The 22,320-nt window shown below is 41.8% G+C and overlaps 1 protein-coding gene across 12 annotated transcripts in view; it reads left to right on the top strand.

The window, feature by feature from the left end:
• Phldb2 (pleckstrin homology like domain family B member 2) overlaps nt 1-21,934 on the top strand; it is a 218,099-nt gene extending 196,165 nt beyond the window's left edge. For 4 of the 12 annotated variants that reach the window (XM_051149997.1, XM_051149996.1, XM_051150004.1 and 1 more), the window contains 10 exons: nt 312-452; nt 1,685-1,784; nt 5,871-5,891; nt 7,992-8,027; nt 9,575-9,779; nt 14,193-14,283; nt 15,173-15,319; nt 17,093-17,312; nt 20,832-20,917; nt 21,711-21,934. In XM_051149997.1, the coding sequence (XP_051005954.1) occupies nt 312-452; nt 1,685-1,784; nt 5,871-5,891; nt 7,992-8,027; nt 9,575-9,779; nt 14,193-14,283; nt 15,173-15,319; nt 17,093-17,312; nt 20,832-20,917; nt 21,711-21,851 (1,188 nt within the window). In that variant the 3' untranslated portion in view covers nt 21,852-21,934. The remainder of the gene's footprint in view (nt 1-311; nt 453-1,684; nt 1,785-5,870; nt 5,892-7,991; nt 8,028-9,574; nt 9,780-14,192; nt 14,284-15,172; nt 15,320-17,092; nt 17,313-20,831; nt 20,918-21,710) is intronic. The other 8 variants (XM_051150008.1, XM_051150006.1, XM_051150000.1 and 5 more) reach the window with 6 other exon arrangements.
• The last annotated feature ends 386 nt before the right edge of the window (nt 21,935-22,320 follow it).

The following is a 22,320-nucleotide window of genomic DNA, read 5'->3' as shown; positions in this document are numbered from 1 at the left end:
AAGGGGAGTCGGGAACCACCGGCTTGCTTTGGCCACTGGCTGTACAACCATCACAACAGTTGTGACCACTGTGGCAATGTGTAAACAGCACTATAGAAGCAAAAGGTGATTTTCTTAAAGAAAATTATAGGGCAGATAATTTCCATTAGCTAGTCACTTCAAATGCTAACTTTACACTGTTTGTTAACACTAAGTTACGATGTTGGTGTGAAAGAAATGTCAGAATTCAACTCTCAAAGCTCCTTTGTGAATGCACTGCTTCTTGTCAGTCAGTCAAGTTTTGCTGTTCTGCTTTGCATTTGCATTTAAAGCACTTTAGAAGTCTGGAAGAAAGGAAAAAACAGCACAAAGAAGGCCTCTATCTGAGTGACACTTTGCCTCGAAAGAGAACCACACCTTCCCTCTCCCCACACTTCAGCAGTGCCACCATGGGGAGGAGCACCACCCCAAAGGTAGGATGCAGAAGAGCCATGGCCTTCTCTTTCCGGAACACTTTGCTATAGTCACCAACAAAGGTGGAGCCTTTAAAATGTACAAATACCGAATGCTAGTCCATTGCATTCACTCGTTGGCCAGCGAATAATAACTCAATTACTCTTCTGTCCCATTCAGAGTGTATTTGGAACTACATTTTCTAGGGTAACGAATGTATTTTCTGCCACCACAGTACAGGTGGTGAGAAGTCTTCATTCATATGACAGATGCTCTCTAGTTGTACCCATGTTTAGAAATAACACAGAACACAGAATCGGAGCTCCAGGGAGAACAGCACTTAAATAGTTAGCGGGTGATGTCTACATGTGTGGCACCAAGCTTAGCCCTTTATATGAACCTAACAACACTCTGTAATAAATGTGCTCACCCTAGTCCTACATATGGACACACTAAGGAAGAGGATGGTAAGTGACGGCCCAACATCCCTCAGCTGCAAACTGGAGGAGTCAGAATATGAACCCCGGTGACGTGACGCCTGTACCCTCTGCTGGTGTGCTCAGGGGGCATTACTGTAGGAATGGAGAGAGAGAGAGAGAGAGAGAGAGAGAGAGAGAGAGAGAGAGAGAGAGAGAGAGAGAAGAGGCCCCTTCTTTTATCCATACTGCATTCTATTTCACAAGTTGGTGTTTTAAATGTTATTTACATGAAAGATTTTGCTATTTAAAAAGAATAAGAGCTGGGTATGGTGGTGCACACCTGTAATCCTAGCACTGGGGAGGCTGAGGCAGGAGGGTCAGTATGAGTTTGAAGCTTGCGTGGCCTACATAGAAAGATCTTAGCTCATCAAGCAAATAAGCCAATGAGTGAAGCATGCCAGAAAGAGTGGACCTTAGTGGGTTTCAGCATAGCTGGGGGTAGAGAGAAACAGGAACATTTGGGCATGCATAGCTTGGCCCTGTGTTTTTGCATGGTGTGCATGCCTTCCTGTCCGTGCACCTGTCCTCTGCACCTTATGCATGGGGAGCTTTCCGTCACTCTCACAGGACTGCGGGCAGTGTCTTCCCCCACCCACGTTCTCCTTTGGAATCGTTACTGTGGGAGGAAGTGGTCTGACACTAGAATTGCAGTAGAGCTTCTTGAGGGAGACACTGATTAACTAGTGAGTAACTGTACCTAGACAGGGGCTTTGAAAACAGAACTGTGATGTGCAGTTTCCCTCGCCTAAAGCATTTCCCCCTGCTTCTCTCAGGCTCACCTGCCTCTGGGGCAGAGCAACAGCTGTGGCAGTGTGCTCCCTCACTCGCTGGCAACCATGACCAAGGACTCAGAGTCCCGGAGGATGCTCAGAGGTATGTATCCTTTAAATCACATGTCATGCTCTTCTTTTAAGCATAAGAACTCCCCAGGGAGAGGCGACGAGAACAAAGTTGGGTATGTTAGAGGGAAGATCAACCCATGTCCCATGTTTGCTAATATGTTACTTTTGGGGAAGGGTACATGTGCCATCATTTTTGTACAAAGGTAACACTTCCTTCTTTGCACATGTCACCACTGGTGCACTGTAAACACACCTGATGCACTTTATAAGTTCAGTCAGACCTTCATACTGGGAAGGCCCTGAGAGAATTACTGGCCTTCCCATTTTGGTTGATAGACAAGAGATATTGGAAAATTCCAGGGCACTTAGCAGAGATCACTAGTCTTGTTGGTGGCTGCCACACATATTAAATGACCCCTGAGCTGGAGTCAATGAGTTGACATAGTTTAGGGGTCCAGAAGAAAATGTCTATGAGCAAAAAAAGAAAGAACCAGAAGAAAAGAAAAGAAAATGTCTATGAGCATTTTGACTGTAAGGTTGAGCTTTTCTACTGTGTATTTAGGTTTTAGGTGGGCCTCGACTCTTGGTATGTTTTCTTTGAAAGAACATATTACGTATATAATAGGGTTATAAAATAGTCTTTAAAGGAGATTAAAAGAAGTTACTACAGTGTCATTCCAGAAGCAAGATTCTTACAGAAATAAAGTTACTGTGTCAGTACAGCTGTTTACATCAACAACTTACATTGGCTTTAGTTTTCTAGCGGATTTGTACTAGATACTAAGAATGCAAATGAATGACATGTTCCCTAACTTGGAAATGCTTGCAGTCTAGTGAGGAAGGATGGAGACACACAGCAGATGATTTTAATAAAATGGTAAACACAATGGTGGCGGGGCTGTCCAAGTTGAACAGGGAAAAGTTGGCAGACATTTGACCATCAGATGTATTCATAAGTTGATATTTTGCCCTTTATGAAAATTGAAACTGAATTTTGATTGGTGGGCCTCTCTACTTACTATACTAGTGCATAATCACTGTGTGTATGCATATATGTATATATGTATGTACATACATATGCATGTATTTATATATATATATATACATATAAATACACACATGCTACATATGCATATACATCTATGTTTTTGTTGAAAATATGTGTGTGACATATATATTACTGGGATGAGGTTGAGGTTTTCAAATCAGTATTAGAAGCGATTTAAAGAATTAATGGAACAAGCATTAATTTCCTTTTTCTGCGTGGTAAGCAACTGTATTTCTAGCACTCAAAAGGCAAAGGCAGGAGAATCACAAATGTGAGGTCAGCTGAGCTGCATAGTGAGAACTTGTCTCCAGGAAGAAAAAAAAAAAAAAAAAAAGGATTTAGGAGGGGGAAGAGGAGGCAAGAGAGTTCAGGAGTTTAAGGCTAGTCCAAACTGAATAGCAAAAAGACTTAAGGCAGGCTCTAGTGTTCCTTTGAGGTGTATATTTGTAGCACTTAAATAAAATGTATTTGATGTAAAAATATATTTGTTTAGATTTCTCTGTTTTACTTATTCTAAATTCTTAAGAAGATAAAAGTGTTTTTTAATATTTACAATAAGCATAGGAATCTATTTGGAGTTTCACTTTATTTCTGTTAACTTGAAGGTCAAGTTGAGCCATTTTTTTCCTGTAATATTAATAGGCTTCCATTAAAATGTATATTCCACTCTAGTGGAAGGCATCTGAGCTTGGACTGGCCATGCATATTCATGAGCTTTCCGTCCTGCATATTCATGAGCTTTCTGTATTCCAGTGATTTAGGGAAAGGTAGTTCCCTAAGGAGAGGGAAGAGGAATCCCAAATGACTATTCCTGGTACCAAAAGCATTTTCTTAACTGAGAGAGAGCTAGGCCTTTGTACTAAATGCGTAGGTCTGTGAAGCCGAGAGTTGCTGTCAGTGCCATGCAGCAGCAGAGGCCTTGAGAGAAGATGATAAGGAATCTAAGGAAACTAAGGAATCTCTGGCCCACTTTTCTAATCTGCATCCCTTTTAAATATTGGAACACCTCGAGTTAGTTTTCTAAAGTGGACCTAAGCCGGTCATCTGAGGCCATAATATGACACAGACTCTACAAAGACTACAGTCTTATGGTTGGTGCTCTTGTCCTCGTTGGCATGGCTTTTGTGCACTTGAGAAGACTGTAGCTTCAGGCTCTGCTTAAAGCTTCATGTGGCTCTGAAGAAACAAAACTGTTACATGTGCTGATCCAAGAGCTGCATTCTGTGAACTCAGCCTGCTCCCCTACCGAGAGCAGGGATGGCCAGGGATGGTACTTCTTCAAGCCACAGCAGATGGGAAAATTGGCAGGAGTTTACATAAAGCCCATATGGGTGTCTCACAGAGACCAGGAGGGGTGAATCATGTATTCGTTTAGAGTTGTTTCAGCAGCACTTGTTGATGTCATTAAAATAGCAAATGTGATTAAAATTGCAGTCTGGGCAAATTTATATCTGGTACATTTTCATTATGTCAAATTTAGTAGACTCCATCGTTTACTTTTTATGTACACAATTAACTGAAGTGTACCGTTCTTTTGCTGCTGTTCATAATGGAAACATCAAGGATGACGGCGTAAGTATGAGCCTTCTCCAGTCAGCTCTGTTTTCATAGCACTGACGATGTGAGTCAAAGAACATTGAAAGGAGCCGAGTTCAAAGGCGAGAGCTGAGGGCCTGGGCTCCTCAAATTGCAATGGGCATTGGTGTTTGTTTTGTTTTGTTTTAATTTTTTAGTACAGCCTGTCACTTGTTCTTTGTAAGCTTTAGAACAAATGAAATCTTTTTCTTTTATCCTTTTGGTTTTTTGTGTTTTTGTTTTTGTTTTGTTAAATGCAGGAAAGCCCAAGAAAGGTATGACAACCTCCTTGTGTGGTGTTTTTGTTTCCAGCAAATATCGAAAGGTCATTGTCAAGTCATCTTTATGATCCGCTCTGACTTTAAACTCTACAATGGTGGATTTTTTTTTTTTAAGTCTGATTGCTCCTTTTATCCAATAGAGGAAAAAAAAAGTTGCTTTACCTTTTCGAAGGAACACAATGCTTGTGGCAGCTGCAGTTCCTCCCAAAGCAGCTGCATGAGTCTTCTTGTTTGGGCTTTTATAACAAGTTCAGACCATGCAGGAAACACAGATACTGGGAGCGCATTGATTTCCTGGGACTCAGGAGCATCAAATGGATGCAGGCTCAGTATGGATGAGGGTGTTTCTCTTTATGAGGCCAGGTGGACATAGACAAGGCCAGGGACAGGCCTTAGGAAACCCCAATGTGTTTCTCTCACTTAAACTCATTTGGTAAAGAAAGATTTTGGAGAGTTACGAAGCATGTAAACACTAGGCCCAGAGAAGACAGCTATTGCTGTGCTTAGGTAGCAATACATAGCACGAGAAAGAACTTGTTATAAAGTGCCATGGGCTGTGCATCAAATAATTGAATGGCATCTAAAATTTTGGTTGGTCTAATTGTGTTTGTGTGTATGGGTGTTTTCCCTGTACCGCATGTATGCCTGATGCTTCAGGACCTCCTGGACCTGGGGTTTCAAAAGGTTGTGAACAGCCATGTGGGGTTTAGGAATCGAACCCAGGTCCTCTGGAAAAGCAGCCAGTGTGTTCTTAACCACTGAGCCATCTTTCCATCCCTTTGAATAGAAAATGCTACCCTAAGTTCTTGAACACTATTTGCTACTGTTTTTCTTGGGGAAAAATGATTTTATAGAGATAATCTTGGTTTTTATTATTATTGTTATCATTACTATCTTCTCCTTCATGGATATGTGTTAAGGTTTTTTTTTCTTTTGTAACAAATCTTTTTTTTTTTCTAACTATGCATGTATCAAGAGCCAAACAAAACAAAACAAAAAGCTTCAGTTTTTTTCTCTAATCTTAGATGGAATGTAGCATATGCTTCATTCATGTTCATAAGGTGCTACCACTAATATGTCGAAGAGTGCATGTTGGGGTGTATATTTTCCCATCCCCATGTCAGCCTTTCTGACCTTGTATCTTCCCCTTTTCTCTGCCTTTCTTTCCCTTCCCTCTGACTTGCACGTTCTTCCGGCTGTGGACTGTCTTTAGGAAGAATGAATTCCTCAGCAGGTGAGCTGTGGCAGGTGCACTGTCAGAGGCACGCTCTATTTTGTGTTCGGCTCTGATTATAGTCTTAAATCATCCTAGTTTCCATATTAAGGCTCAGAGACCCATGAAAGATTTATCATAGATATTTGAAATATGGTAGGAAAACTACATATCTTATATGGTTAATTCACAAGAGAATTCTGGGCCCTAACAAGCCAGAATTTATGGAAACTGGCACTAAAATTAAGAAAATAACTGGGCTTTATACTCCAACCTAATGGCTTTCCTGAGTGAGGAAGAGGGCCAAGTTGTTTGTTTCCTGGTACACTCTGAGCTACGAAACAAGCCTGGACAAGGGGTCTTGCTTTCCAGACCTTAGCACTACTCCTTCACACAGTACTTTCAAGAGATTAGTATAGTGTAGTATAGTATAGTGTAGTGCAGTGTAGTAACTATATTATGTTTTTTAGCCCTTTTTATTCCTCTGAACATTGATTGTTCTTGCTATATAATTAAAAAATAACAAGAACATGAGTGGACTTAGGTAGTCTCCCATGTTAGTTCCTTTGTTCCACTCTCCAAAGCCAATGCATCCTTGCTTCATTGCAGCACTCGGATAGTTGGGGTCTGTAGACGAAAAATGAATCCACCCAGTGCCTGCCTTGTGATAGCTTCATGGTGTGTAAGCAGTGGGTCTTCAGTGAGCAGGGCCATGTGTGTCCCTTACAAAGCCTCCCCTAGTGGAAGTGCGGGCCAGCCTGAGGCTGCTCCCCAGCCTCTCTTGGCTCTCTTCAGCTCTGTTCTGCTGTGGTCTTTCTTCCATAGAAAGTAGCCATGCATTTGGAAGGTCAGATCTGAGCTCAAATTCGCAAGCCAGCCTACTCAGGTGCAGTTCTAAGAGTGCAAGGGAGAGATCTGTGCCCTTCTTTATTGACTCATTTATTTCCTTTATTTTATTTTTAAAAATGTGTTTATTCATTTATGTATAAGTGCTCTGTCTGCATGTACACCTGCATGCCAGAAGAGGACATCCTACCCCTTTTTAATAAATGGTCATGAGCCACCATGTGGTTGCTGAGAATTGAATTCAGACACTCTGGAAGAGCAGACAGTGCTCAGCCACTGAGCCGTCGCACCAGCCCCTTATTTTATTTTTTTAAAGGTCTTACTATTTATCCCAGGCTGACCTGAGACTCACAACAATCTTCCTGCCTCAGCCTCTTGAGTGCTGAGATACACGTGCACACCACCATACCACGGACACGCCCTTATTTATAATGGCAGGAGACCTTTTTTTGTTTTTTAATTTGTTTGTCAGACAAAAGCCATCTCAGGTTGACAGTTGTAACAGACAACTATTACCAGGTGGCAATGTTGAGTAGCCCAATAGGGTGTACATCTTGTTCACACTGGAAATGAAAGCCCTGCACTGGAAATGGGCTCATTGTCCACAGGATTTGGTCTTTACACTGCTATAGAATTTTAAGGTCCTTATCCTGATTTTGGGATGACTACAAGAGCCTCCTCTGCAGAGTGAAGCTCATCAGCAGCTAGAGTTGGTCTGGGGAGCTGAGGTCCACGAGGTCTTATTGTAGCATACTGTTTCTTGTACGCATGTCTGCAAGCATTGAGCTTTTTAGTTCCCTGCTTCTCGTACCTAAAGATATAAATTCATCTTCCTAGTCTGTGATATTTCTGAAGAAAACAAAACAGAACCCAGAACTCTGGAAGATTGGGGAGGCAAGCCATTCAGTAGTTTGAGAGAGTGAGCCTTTACCGTTGATATCATCGGCAGAGGCTTTTTCTCCTCCTGGAGACTGAATTTTCCTCACTGAAGAAAGCTCCTTGGGGGAGGGGAAGAGCAAGGTGGGGTACAAGTCATAGCCCGGCCAGGGATATAATCCTCATATGCTCTAAATTACATGGATGCTTTTCAAGGATCTGTATTTCACGTTGGAATGAGGACATGTCTTGTGTGTATCTGATATCAATGTGAAGGCTTTTCCATGCCTCACTGTTGTCTAGAAGTCATAAGAAAGTAATTGTGTGCCGCTTTTTCAAATAATTTCTCTTGTCGTTTTCCCTTCCTTTCCTAATGAATATCTGGAAATGATGTAAAAGGAACAATTAATAATTCCAAAAGTTCAAGTGTAAAAGGTAAATATCTGAGTGGTGACTTTGGGGGCGGGTCCTTTCTTTTAAAAAGTGATGCAAGCTGCACATTTGGAACGCCTGGCTTTCTGCTATGCTGTGTGCACTGATCAGAGCTGAAAAGGATGTTCTGTCTGGTCTCACCCGTGCCACTGTTCTTCACATCCTTACCTAGTTCTACAATATGTGACGTTGCTACATATGTCTCTGTAATTTATAATAGCAGGTTGTGTGTGTGAGGGAAGTTCATTTTCCTAGAGATGCATTTAGTCTGAAAAAGACATTTTCACCTAGATCTTCAAAATACAGAGCGTGTGAAAATATCCCTGCTGCTTCTAATTTTATAGAGCCCTTGGGTAGAAGATGTCTGCTAAGGTATCATGAATGAGGTTCCTCTTTCTACACAAATCTTAAGTCAGCAGCTGTGGAAGCTGTTTTGTTCGATTTTTTTTTGTTGTTGTTGTTGTCATTTTGTTAGTTTTATTTTTGTCTTTTTTGTCTCCTTTAGACCATTTTTCTACCTTCTTTAAAATCCCCATTGAAAGGTAGCTTCCAAGAAAGGATGCCAGATTTAACTGGTCTACTTGTAAACTCTTAATAGGTCTGCTATTAACTCCCTTAGTTAATGGAAAGTAGATTTTTCTCTTATCAGGAAAAGAGGTTATAAACTATGGGAAATCATTTTGGTGAACTTAGGAGTTTTTTCACTTGCATCCCTGATTTCTGCATACACATGACAGAGAAGTGAAGAGAAGACTGTATGGTTTTGAATGCCCAAAGGTAGCTATAGCAATAACACAGGGTAAGGCAATGACCTCATTCACCAGCTGTCAGAATCCAAGGCGAAAGAAAGCATCTTTCATTTATGGTGCTTTTGATCCTGTTGACACCCACATTTTCAAATAGCTAAGGGCTGACGGTTAAAATGGGAAAGGGAAAGTTAGCACCAACCAGGGAAGGAGAAGGAGCCTGGCTATTGGAAGGGCTGTTGAACCCAATGCAAATATTACAGACACTATGAAATACATGTTTCTCAACTCCTGCAAAGTCCACTTTCTGTTTTGTGAATGCTCCTGGAATCTGAATGCTGTTGAAGCAAGGACTGCCCTATAATGCTGCCACTGCACTAGACATCACATTGCCTTCACTTGAACACAGCTATCTCTAGAGGATTCTGAGCCTTTAATTGTGTTTCCAGTTTCTAGGGAGTGTGCATGCATGTGTGCGTGCACGCATGCATGTGTATGTGAGCACACTCGAGTCTTTTAGTGTGCTGATGCATTGCTCTTAGCTATGCTGAGTTGTAGGGGTGAGATTTAAGAAGTGGCAAGTGATCCCACTGACAAATAAAATCCCTCACGTGACTACTTCTTTCAAATTCTTGCTCACACTGGGCACGACATTGTTTCCTTTGATCTTCCTGACTTCAGAAAATGTTAGGACAGTGTCCAAATTTCACATGCAGATGTTTCTTGTTGCTGGCTTGAGTCTGTAGATGAGATTCTGAGCTTGATTGGTGAGACCTATTTACATATTTATGGCTCTCTCCTTAGGCTATAGTAACCAACAGATGAGTGAAGGACAAAGGCAGAAACCCGAGTTTTACAGCCGCACAGCGTCGGAATCGAATGTCTACTTGAACAGTTTCCATTACCCAGATCACAGCTACAAGGACCAGGCCTATGATACGTTAAGCCTGGACAGCTCGGACAGCATGGAGACCAGTATCTCTGCCTGTTCACCAGACAATATCTCTAGGTAAGGCTTGGTGAAAACCACCTTTTGGTTTCAAACATAGACTCATCCAGTTGAGACATAATGTATATTGTAAGCGCAAAGTTCTAAATATAAAATCTTCAATGCAAAAGTGGGCTGGGAATCATGGGGACCCTGGGAAGTCCCTCCCTTGCGTCGCACGTATGTGGCTGGGCATTTGCGAGATGGTCCGTTTTACACAATGCTTCAGAACTCAAGTTACCTCTATCGGTAGACTGCAGATTCTGTTTGCACTTACTCTTTAATAAGACAATGACCTCCAAGACCATAGTCAGAATTTCAAAAGCTCTTTTGACCCTTTGTGCTGTGGTCGAGAGAAAGTTCTAGTTATTTGTGCAGGCCTTTAGCCACTCATACTTGTCTTTATCTTTTGATACAAGCACAAATGGTGCTTTGGACTCAGGAACAACCACATCTAAGTTATAAATTAGTGGTGGTAGGTTTCCTTTTCTGAAGCTGTGGCCACGAATGCTCTGCCATCTACTGGGTAAAGTGAACCCAGATCCAGCAGCATACCAACCCAGCCACATTTGCCCTTCTTTCCCCAGCTCTCCAGGGATGGGAACTCCCCTGCCACCCCCCCCTCCAGGACACTGATAAATGCTTAACATTTTCTCACAGTATGAATACCAAGTCAGATTTGAGAAGTCAGTAGAAATACAAGACTGAAAACACGAGCCGTTGTAATTGCATCCAGAATCCCATAAGGTAGTTCCAGAATTTAAGCAGAATGAGATTTTTGTAGACTTTATCCTCAATTACTTGTTTTCAAAGATTCAAGACATTTTTTTTATAATTTATGGGCTAAATGTTTTAAAATGTATTCTCTGAAAAACTTCCACACATAACATATAGTGTAGTTTGATCATATTCAACCCGTTACTCTCTTATCCCTCCAACTGCTTCTGAACGTCATCCACTTCAGTACACCCAAGACCTGGTTTTCTGACCCTTGTGTTTATTGACAGTGTAAATAATAGTGCTGAGAGAGCAAAACCAGTGCCAACTCCAGTCACTTTCTGGTAGCTCATAAAAATGATGTTTCAACAAAAAATGAAGGAGAACGTGCCCACACTGAGTAATTCTATCAGTAGACAAATGGCTTTCTGTGATGTAATAAACCACAAAGCCGAGTTTGTGTCACTAGAATTTCAGGATGGAATTACTTATTTAATAGACTTATAATTTTGGGATATTTTAATGCATGGTTTAAAAAAGACATCAGCACAGCAGAACATTTTTTTTTTTTTTTTGGTTGTTGATTGTTGTCTGTACCAGCTTCAAGAGAGTCCTGAGGGGGGCACTTCTGCATAGCACACGTCCAGAACACTGTGATTCTTGTTTGCCTAGACGCCATTCATGGTTTTTTACACCACAATAAGGAGTAAAAGCTTACTCGAGTATTAATATGCTTTTTCATTCTTTCTTTTTAGATTTGTTTATTTACTTTATTGAATGAATATGAGCGTTTTGCCCACATGCATGTCTGCATTGTGTGTGTGTGTGTGTGTGTGTGTGTGTGTGTGTGTGTGCCTAGCAGCTGTGGAGGCCAGAAGAGGATATCAGATGCCCTGGAGTTACCTACAGGTGTACACATAGTTAATTACAGTTACAGACAGGTGTCACATGGGTGCTGGGAATTGAATCTAGGTCCTCTGGGATGACAAAAGATGCTATTAACCACTGAGCCATCCCTCCAGTCCATAAAATGCATTTTTCAAGGTAGTTATTGGCGCAGAAGTAAAGCCTCTAATTTCTCTCTCTTCACTTTACGTTCTACTTTATGTTCAATTTTTTGACATTGTGACTTAGTATTTAGTGATATCTGACTTGGAGCAGTCGTCATCTACAACTGCCATTGCAATAGGATCAGTCCTGGATGAAACAGCTATGGACAGTAATGGTGGCTGTGCTCAGTGTCTTACCAGCTATGCTGATTCTGCAGGAACAGTGTCATATAGGGATCTAAGGGTCAGATGTGTCTCACCAGATACACACACAAATGAAAACTATGTGGCATGGTAGATCATGCTCATGAGCTTGAATTTGGTAGTCATGTGACAATGTATGTACATATTACAGTATCACGACTCACACCGTAAATATGAATAGTCAGACACATACTGGATAAAGCTGAGAACAAAACGCAAGTAAGCAAGCAAAATGTTAAAAAAATAAAATTTAAATAAATGTAAGTTGCATAAAATGTGACAAGTGAGGTAGGCTATGATGAGTTTGTTTCTTTCGTTTGTAGGTGTGTGTGTGTATGTGTGTGTGCGCAAGCGCACGCGTGCATGTGTGTGTGTGCATGTGTTTAGCACCAGACTAAAAGTTGGCGCCAACACACACTGTGCCCAGTTGTTAGTCTGGTAAGATTCCTCTGTCCCTCGGGCAGGTCCTTCTCCCACATCTGCTCCTAGTAGAACTGGCAGTTGGAGAAGATTGGCCACGTGGACTGTGTTACTGTGGCTCTTCATCTCTTAGGGAGCACTCGTCATCTTAGATGTGCGTCATCTTAGCTTTAATTTTGCCAAAAATAGTTGAGGAGGCTGAGTGTTGTGTCTCACACCTGAGAATCCCAGTTTTTAAAGGTCAAAGTAGGAAGATAGTGAGTTCTAGACCAGCCTGGGCCCCGTGGTGAGGCTCAGTCTCAAGTGTTTGTTCTGGCCTGGGAGAATAACTTTGTCCATGAAGTTCTTGCCACAGTACCATTAGGATCTGAGTTCAATCCCTAGAATTAGTTAAATTAGATAGACGGATAGGTAAATAGATAGATGATAGATAGATAGATAGATAGATAGATAGATAGATAGATAGATGATGGATGCATAGATAGGTAGACAGACAGACAGAACTGGGCATGGACACAGGCCCACAATCCCAGTACAGGAGAGGCAGAGACAGATCTAGATCTCGGGATTCCCTGGCCAGTCAGCTGAGTGTAATTGGGAAGCTCCATGCTAATGAGAGATTCTTTCTCACTAAGTAAAGTAGAGAGCTCCTGAAAACCACCACCCAAAGCTGACCTCTGGCCTCCACACACATACACATGTACCCCACGTGAACACACACACACACACACACACATGTTCATATATTACTTAATCATTCTTTTTGGTTTTAGTTTTTTGTTTTTGTTTTTTTTTTAGTTTTTGTTGTTTTTTGTTTTGTTTTTAGTCATTCTTTAAATGATGCATTCTAATACCGGGAAGGGCTCTGTGTATTCCCCTTTGCACATATTTTTGTGCATTTTCTATGAAGCTGCCTCCTGTGCTGGATGCTGTGCTCAATAGGGACAGAATAGAACTCTTCTTCAAGTGGACCTAGAAACGAGGTAGGTGCTTGAGGGAGCACAGCACACTGTGCAGGACACAGCAGGGCTCGTCATAAATGAAACATCAGGTCAGAATATATGTGTGACCTCTGACCTAGAGCCTGGATAGATGGCCTTGAACCTCCTACTCTTTTGCTTTTGTTTTTCTTTTACTTATTAGGGTGATGTCATTTCCAAGATAATTTTTTTTGAAGCTTTTGAATTCTTTTGTGCTGCTTTACCATCAATATGGCAGGTGAGGGCTTTGAGAAAAACTGACTGCCACTCACTCAGTGCACCTGTGCAAGGCGCTTTGACATTGGTATTATTTAAAAAGCAATATGGCCACACATCTAAAGGTACAGCAAGTCACAGAAGTGACACAGTTTCCCCCCCACTGAAAAAGGTGACTTCAGACATTAGGCATCATTCACCAAGAACGGGACCATAGTCTAGTTGGTAGACTATTGTGAGCGTCAGTAACTGACAGGAAGACTCACGTTGCCTGATGGCTCCAGTTTGGGCCCCCACTCTGTAAGATTTAGCTTTACCTTCTGTGTTTCTAACCGGTTTATACTGGTCTTATCTTGCATGTCTATTTCTGACTCCTACACTGAGCTAAGTCAATAATTTTTAGAGGTGAATTGCTTAGCCCCTTTAGACCAATGACTCATGAGAAATATCCTTCAAAGAAATATCTTTCAAATGGTGTATGCTTTGATTGTTACATGTTGCTTGACTCTGTGTGTGTGTGTGTGTGTGTGTGTGTGTGTGTGTGTGTGATTTGATTGTGACTTATAGCGTTAGTATGCATTGCCAACTGCTCTAGCAATCCAAAGCTGCTGGATCCGTACTTGAACACCATTGTCCCTGATGATGACAACTACAAAATGCTTTATACTCACCTCTCTCATGAGTCTACAGAAAATCCCACTACAACCAGCGTTTGATGTGTCTTCTAATAATTATTGTTCTCATTCTTTGAGGATTTCACTCATGCACACGATGTATTTTGAACACATTCACCCTCCCGACTCCTCTCCCTCAGCAAATATTCTTAAAAGGCGTTTTCTTCGCTTCAGTGCCAGCACGTCCAATATTGCCAGGATAGAAGAAATGGAGAGACTCCTGAAACAGGCTCACGCAGAGAAGACACGGCTACTGGAGTCCAGGGTAAGACAGTGAGCTTCAGCCTGGAGTCTGTGATGGGCAGCGACGGGGGAGAGTGAGGGGCCCTGCACTTGACAGTGGCCTTCCTTCAGTGGAAAGGTGCTAAAGAGGTGACTTCCAAGGCCTGTGGCTGCATATCTGCTCTCTGTAACTTCAAGTGTGTGCCTTCGTTTTACCCAGACCAAAGCGGATGCTTTCTACTGTATTCCCCTGCTTGATGGCCACTTGGGTGTTTGGGTTTTTTTTGTTTGTTTGTTTGTTTAAAGGAATTAGGAAGAGTGCCTTTTGTGTGTGTGTGTGTGTGTATGTGTATGTGTTCTCCTGTCATCCTTCCCAGCTCAAGCTCACCGCACTATTGTGATATTCAAACCTCCCATGTCATTGTGGCTTTATTTCGGGCCAGACTCAGAAAGAACTTCCTTAGGACTCCCCCGCAAAAAAAAAAAAAAAAAAAAAACACCTTTGCATCCTGCCCTGAGGGCTCCTCCTTTCCTTTTCCACAAAACTTCCTCTGTTGCCTCCAGCCAGGAAGCAGCACAGCAATAAGAGGAATTGGAGGGACCTGTGACCTTCACCCTGAGGCAGCTCCCAGAGGGCAGCCTAAGCTGCATGGCTAGTGCTGCTGCTGCAGGACAGTTTGAAAGACTTTATTTAGAAAAAGGAAGCACAAAATGCCTGAATGTAGTCACAAACCAAGTTTTTATAAGATGACTTTAGGATCTATGCAGGGGTGGCCATGGGTTGGGTCAGTGCAGGCTGCACATTGCAAGAAACAGGAATACAAGATGAAAATTGTCCAACGAGAATTGGACTTTGGCTATTTATTAATCCGTCCCTTCAAGTATAAATGCCACATTTTAAAATAATTATTATTATGTATGATAATAATTAGGAACGGGAAATGGAAGCCAAAAAACGGGCTCTGGAAGAAGAAAAACGACGCCGAGAAATCCTGGAAAAGCGACTGCAAGAAGAAACCAGCCAAAGGCAGAAGTTAATAGAAAAAGAAGTGAAAATACGAGAGAAACAAAGGGCACAGGTCGGTTTATCAGTGTAGATGCAATAGGTGTAGGTTGCCCCCTGGTGGTCATTTTATAGAAGAGATTAATTCTGCCTTGGGATACCTCGTGTTTGGCAGAGTAGTGGACTTCTGCTCCCAGGCAGCACTCATGTCTGGCCACTCACAGCTGCCTATGCCTGTAACTCAAGCTCCACCAGGCCCAGTGCCTTTTTCTGGACTCTTCTGGCACTGCACTCAAGTGCACATCTATACACACACACACACTTAAAGGTAAAAAAAAAAAAAAATCTAATTAAAAAGTTTTTAAGCATATGTAGGTAGACTATAGATATAGTTAGATTCCAAACTATCTATCACCTATCTATCTATGTATCGGCAGTCTCTAAGAGCACACTTTCCTAAACAGCGTAAACTTAAGCAGCCTAGTTTCTTGGTGTGGAGGTAGTATTTTTTTTTCTTTTTCTAACTACATATGTTGTCTTTCCTACACTAATCTATAATACATGTTCCTTTGATAACCAAACTCAACTAAATTTAGGAAAACCATTTATTTGGTTTCACTTTCTTTGTCATCATAGATTTGAAATACCTATTCACTATGGAAGCTTAATATATGATTTTATATATATACATATAAATATATATACATTTTTCCCTGAGGACGAAGACTTTAAAAATACTACATCATATAAATTTCACACCAGTTTTATCAAAGTTAGTCATGCATCTAGTGGACTCTAAGACAAAGGCGCCATTTCTCCCATCCTCTCCAGTGGTTGACCGCTTGGTCCTACAGCAACTGACCATTGCCTTTAAAGCTCTATGTGTACTGAGGCTTTGGTAAGTGTGTGGTGGCTGCCTCATAGTGAAGGTAAACCACTGCAGAAAACTGGAAACTGAAATGGATCCCTTTATTGGGTTACGCTCTGACCTCTGCTGAGCTCTGATGGGTGGTGAAGGTCGTCCATGCCTGTTTAATATCTGATGCCAAACCAAAGGGCAGAATTCTATTTTAATCTTGATTATAAGCTTTTCCTCCAATTCTGTGATTACATTATTTCCCCCTGGGGCAAAAGCATGGAATTATTTAATACAATTTGCGGGTGGGGTCGCACATTTAGAGCAGCATCCTTGGTGTGCTGTGCTTCCAGGATGATGTAAGCCTTGGTCCTCATCATTAGTAAAACAAGACATCCACACACACTCCTTGGGCTTCTGCTCCTGTACAGCTCCCATGTTAGGTCCAGCATTAATTCTACCCCTCGGTTTATTTTACCTTCGCCTTTCAAAGCACACATCTCTGCTTTAGATAGATAAGCTGACATTTTTAACCCTGGGGGAGCTTTTTGAGCTTGTACCTCCCAAACAGTGTCTGTCCAGTCAGGCTGTGTTTGGATTGCCTTAGCAGAACTGTTGTTTTGAGAGGACATTTTCCTGGGGGGAGACTCTTGGTCTGCAAGGAGCTTCTGAATAGCACGACATGCCTCGTTCCCTGCATGGTGTACTGACTTGTGATGTTACATTTGTGAGGTCTTTGCATTCTCTCTTCCACCCTTCTCAAGGAAGTAGAGTCAACAGGCCTGCTTCTAGCTGCCCCTCCTCAAATGCAGCACCCTACTCACAGAGCGATCTGTTCTTTCATCTCCAGATGATTAAGGGCCTTGTTATAATTTCTTGTAAATTGACATATTAAAGCTTCGGCTCTACGCTTCCGTCTTACATCTAAGATAATGCAATCTGAAACGAAACAACCATTCTCTATAGAACGAAACGGGTTCTGCACTTTTCCAGGCTCGTCCTCTGACTCGCTACCTGCCAGTCCGGAAGGAAGACTTTGATTTGCGGAGTCATGTGGAGACTGCGGGCCACAATATTGACACCTGTTTTCATGTGTCAATCACAGAGAAGACCTGCCGAGGATACCTCATCAAAATGGGTGGGAAAATTAAAACGTGGAAAAAACGCTGGTTTGTTTTTGACCGGAATAAGAGAACGTTTTCTTATTATGCAGGTGAGTGATGAGACGAATTGAAGTGTTATATTCAAGTCTGTTAAAAAAAAAAAAAAGGAAATTGAAATTCACTATTTGAACCCAAAAAATTTGGGAGGCTGAGGCAGGAGGATCATTTGAACCTAGCAGTATGAGACTAACCTAGGCAACATGGTGAGACCCTATCTCAAAAAGAAAAGAAGCAGAAAGAGAGAGATAAAGGACTTATATATAAAAACAAATTAATGAAAATGATAGCTTGGTAGGCACACATTATTTTATATTCACATTTATAGAGTGGAATGATATGAATTTCACTCTTTACAAATAGAAAGCATGTGACTTTTAAAACTGAATCTATTCTGTTTCTGAACTAAAGTCCAAATACATATTAAGTGGAATACAGTTTTATATTAAAGTATTGCCTTTTAAACTACAAGGCCAGGAAAAATATTCCATTAATATGCTGGGGTTTTTTTGTTTTGTTTTGTTTTGTTTTGTTTTGTTTTTGCCATGTGCCCTATTTAAATTACCGACAACCAAGCAGTCCTAGTTGCTAATTGTTGAGCTGCGGTTTGTGAGGTTGTCTGGTCTTTCAAGCATACAGAGTACAGCTCATCAGCACATTGGGGAATATGAAACATTCATTAAGTATTGAAAGCACTTTGGGATTCTTAAATGCTTAACTGTGAGAAACATACTCTACTGCATTTTGTGAAAATGAAGTGCAACCAGAACACTTACTTAAAAGCCTCTTGGGTGAGGCACAGTGGAGCATAGCTGCAATCGCTATGCAGCACAATGAGTTAGCATCTTACTCACATGTGCGTTGAATGAGAAACATGCCCATGATAAGCATTGGTCTAGCATTGGCCTCTTCAGCTGCTCTTCAGCTCCCGTGCTTTGGGGTGACTGTGGCAGCACTTAGGAGAGCATGCTCAGAATCACAGTTTGCACTGAGGGTAGGGCAGGAAACAAGAAGGTGAAAAAAGGGAAACACTGTCCAAGGAGTACGAGCCAGGACTGAGGTGGAGAAGCAGTCTGAGACCCACACCTGTCAGTGAAGGGCTTTTGGGGTGGGCTCCAGTTAGCTCCAAAGTTGCTGGTTAGAGCAAATGCCCTGGCCTTCATAGGGGTCTGCTTTCTTACCAGGAGTCCATAAAGGTCCAGAGTAGCCACCTGCAGTGCAATAGGAAAGAATACAGAGCACCTGCAGTGCTTCATATGATACCCAATCTAGCATCCATCCGTCCTTACTCAGATGATCCAACAGAAAAGAGTGAAGGGCTCCAAAGAGAGAGCATCTTCATCACTCTCTGATTCTCTGCTCTGGGAGCCTGATTTTAACTTTGTGTCCACCAGTCATTGTGTGGTTCAGGGACCATCCCAGCATCTCCAAGCCTCCCTCCCACTAACCTATGCAAAAGTTCTTGCTAAACTGAAACTTTGGGTGGCTGATTTTCAGTTTTTATTTTAGATACCAAGGGTTTATTTTGGCATATTCAGAACCCTAACACCCACATTGCTAAGAAGTAAATTCTTCCCATCTCTTCTGCATTCTGAGCTGTGGAATGGCCTTGGGTAGATGCTGCCAATTTGACCCTGTTCACAGCTGCCAGTCATCAGCTACATGTGCTCTTGGGCCTACCCTGGTCACTTTCCCCAACACCCACAAGCACAGGCATAGATCAGTCCCCAACCACTCACCATGGTTGCAGCTCAGGCTAGCCTTGACCCTACAAAAGCCACATCCCCTTATGTATATGCAAATATGAATGCTAAAAGCTTTAAAGAACACTAGCTGCTGCAAGCCCCACCCCCTCCCTGTTATGCATGACCTTAGATTTTGTACTTGGCTGTTTAAGAGAGCCTCTAAAGAAGACAGGCATAGAAATCTGTCTGTAATGTGCTGAGCGAATGCTGCTGAAAGTGATAGTGAATCGAAGGGTCTCATCCACATATGGCCTGTGAGCTGGTCCCTCAGCTCACAGTGTGGCTCCTGTTTTTCAGGGTGCATTCTCCCAGATGAAACAAAACGTCACTCCCCCCTCTCCCTGCTTTTCTTCCTGACATTTACTTTCCTCTACAGATTTTTATCTTACATCTGTTGTGAGCAAACAACGATGAATTGCAGGATCTTTTCCAAGAAATGTTTGAAAAACACACTGCCCTTCTCTGTCAACTGACTGTGGTTGGAGTCCACTAAGCGCAATATTAGTTAAAGCGGTATTATGCAAGGAAAAGCAAAAACAAACACACACAACTATGGCCCCTGGTCAGTTAGTTACCTTAGAAAAGAGTGAGTTATATGCAACTAAAGATATGGGCCTGTGTCTAGGCCAGAGTTCACAAATCAGGTCTGTATTACTAATGGGGAAAGGAAGGCATTCACTCAGTAAAAATATTAAAATTCAATGATATTTACGTAAAAAATAAATCTTTTTCCTGTCTCCTGTTCTGGCTTCCCACTGTAAAGCCTAAAATAGATTGTTTTATGTCTCATTCTGTACACACATAACACAACACACACATACACATGAACACACACACATGCACACATACAATTTGATTTTCTCCTTATACCAGGGCTAAAAATCCTCATGGTCTTGGATTGTTAGGCAAAACTTGAAACACGAGTTATGTTCCTAATTGCTTTTACACAGTTTGAGTCTAGACTGATTCAGTCTGCTTGTGTCACATCGTGGAACATGCTTTCTTGTGAGTGGGTGTGGACACCTTTGCTCATTTCAGCAGCTACACTGCTTCCACCATGTGGCCAGCTTATCACTCGGTCTCTAAAAACTCAAGCGGACCCTTGGTAGCTGAATCTTGCCCAACACATCCAGAGCAGCTGTGGCACGTGACTAGAACTTGCACGTTAAGTTTTGACGTGAAACTGAAGGAGAGGGTCTGTGCACCTTTAGTTGTGTTATTTTTCTAGCTGCCTTCTGAAGGGGGCTCCACTTCTTCCATGTTTCTACCGATAGCTCTTGATCCTGGCTTCCCTGCTCCTCATACAATCACCCTCAGAAAACAGTGGCTTAACAGGACACAGAGTGGTGTAATTGGTTTGTTGTTTCAGTTGTTGTGTTTTGTCTTTTAATCTCAGTGCTCAGCAGGCTGAGGCAGGCTTATGAGTGTGAGGCTAGTCTGGTTTATGTAGTGAGTTCTAGGATAACCATGGCTATGTAGAAAAAGACCCTGCCTCAAAATTAATTAATTAGAAATAAATAAAGCATTAAGCTTGTTCTTTGACAGTTTCAAACATGTGTAAGATGTATGCCGATTGCTTCTGTACTCACCCTACCTTACCTCCTTCCAACCCCTGTTGAGTTTAACCAGAGCCCTCTGTGTAACCATGGGCTTGAAGCTATCCATCCGAGCCTGGAGGACTCACCTGCGTTTATGGCATTAACCCTAGGTTATCTGAGATAATGTAAATGATAGATAAATATTTTAATGATGGTAATTAATCATGGACTTATATTCTCTGCTGTTCATTGCTGGCTATGAGGTGATTAGCACTCATTTATCTTGCAGACAAACATGAGGCTAAATTAAAAGGAGTGATATATTTTCAAGCCATCGAAGAAGTGTATTATGATCACCTCAAGAATGCTAATAAGGTAGGTATCAACTTCCAAAGTGTCTGCAACTTTTGTCGGCGTGGGGGTGGGGCACCTAGGACCCTTTGTATTCTAGGCAACTCTTTCATCCTCTGCCCTCTTTCATGTTCTGTCTTTGAAAAAGGGTTTCACTCTGTTGCCCCCGCTGGCTTTCAACTTGCAATGCTCCTGCCTCTGCCTCCTGGGTAGCTGGTGTTATGAGCAGGTGCAACCATTCCTGGATAATGTCCCCAATTTAAAGATGTAATTAAGTTAGGGGAAAGGTTATTTGGGGATTGTGATTTAGAGTTTGCATTCTCACAGGATGGAGAAATATGTTCAGAACTGTGCTGCAAGTTAAAATTGAAAATACATTAGGTGAATGATTGTTTTTTTAGGGTAAAGGCCTGATGAAATAAAGAAAGGTTCTGGATATAATGATTTTGGAGATACCCAACAGCCACTCTGCAAGCTTTTTGGGAGGAACTACCTATTATATAGTTAGGAAGGCAAATGCTAACTTAACCAGGACCTTGAAAAGACTGTTATTCATTGAGCGTCTCCCAGCCATGAGACGCCCAAGCTTTACCAACTGGTTAATGAATTGGTGAGCCCTGCATGAGATGTCAATAGAAAGCTGGCCCATCCTGAGGAAGGTGTGCAGGGTGGATGGAGCACTGTCATGTAGCATAAGTGATACTGTATAGATTTATGTCAAGGGGAACAGTTAAAGCGGAAGAACTTTCAAACCTCTGCATTAACGTTCAGCTTTCGAAATGTTTCTTTGACATTCTTTTCTCATTTTGAATTCCAGAGTCCTAACCCATTACTTACCTTCAGTGTCAAGACGCATGACAGAATCTACTACATGGTGGCCCCTTCCCCAGAGGCCATGCGGATCTGGATGGATGTTATAGTGACAGGAGCAGAAGGATACAGTCACTTCCTGTTGTAGTCCACTTCAGGGCAGGCGCAATAGTCTCCTCCAAGAATGAAGCCATATCCAGCCTTAGATGAAAAGACCTGACAGACTCATCGCTTTAGTTGTGTGCGGAACTCTTTTTATACTGGGGAGCCTTTCACAGGAAAAAAAAAAAAAAGAAAAGAAAAGAAAAGAGAGAGAGAAAGAAAGAAAGAAAGAAAGAAAGAAAGAAAGAAAGAAAGAAAGAAAACAGGGCTCAGAGTGAAAGAACTGGAGCCCCTATGACAAAACCAAAACCAAAACACTATTTTGATAAAAGCATCACTTAGACACATATTTCTTATAAACTCTTTTTTATCAGTTGATGTTGGTTAAATAAACTGAACGGTTTACACAATGTCTGTAAATATGTACTTAGAAATATGAGATTATCTTAGCACCCTGGTCATTGTCATCGGTAATCAACTGCCTTCTTTGTAGGAAGTATCATTTTATAAAAATA

Source organism: Acomys russatus, chromosome 8, assembly GCF_903995435.1.
Source record: "Acomys russatus chromosome 8, mAcoRus1.1, whole genome shotgun sequence".
Lineage (NCBI taxonomy): Eukaryota > Metazoa > Chordata > Mammalia > Rodentia > Muridae > Acomys > Acomys russatus.
This window is presented reverse-complemented; position numbering and strand designations above follow the sequence as displayed.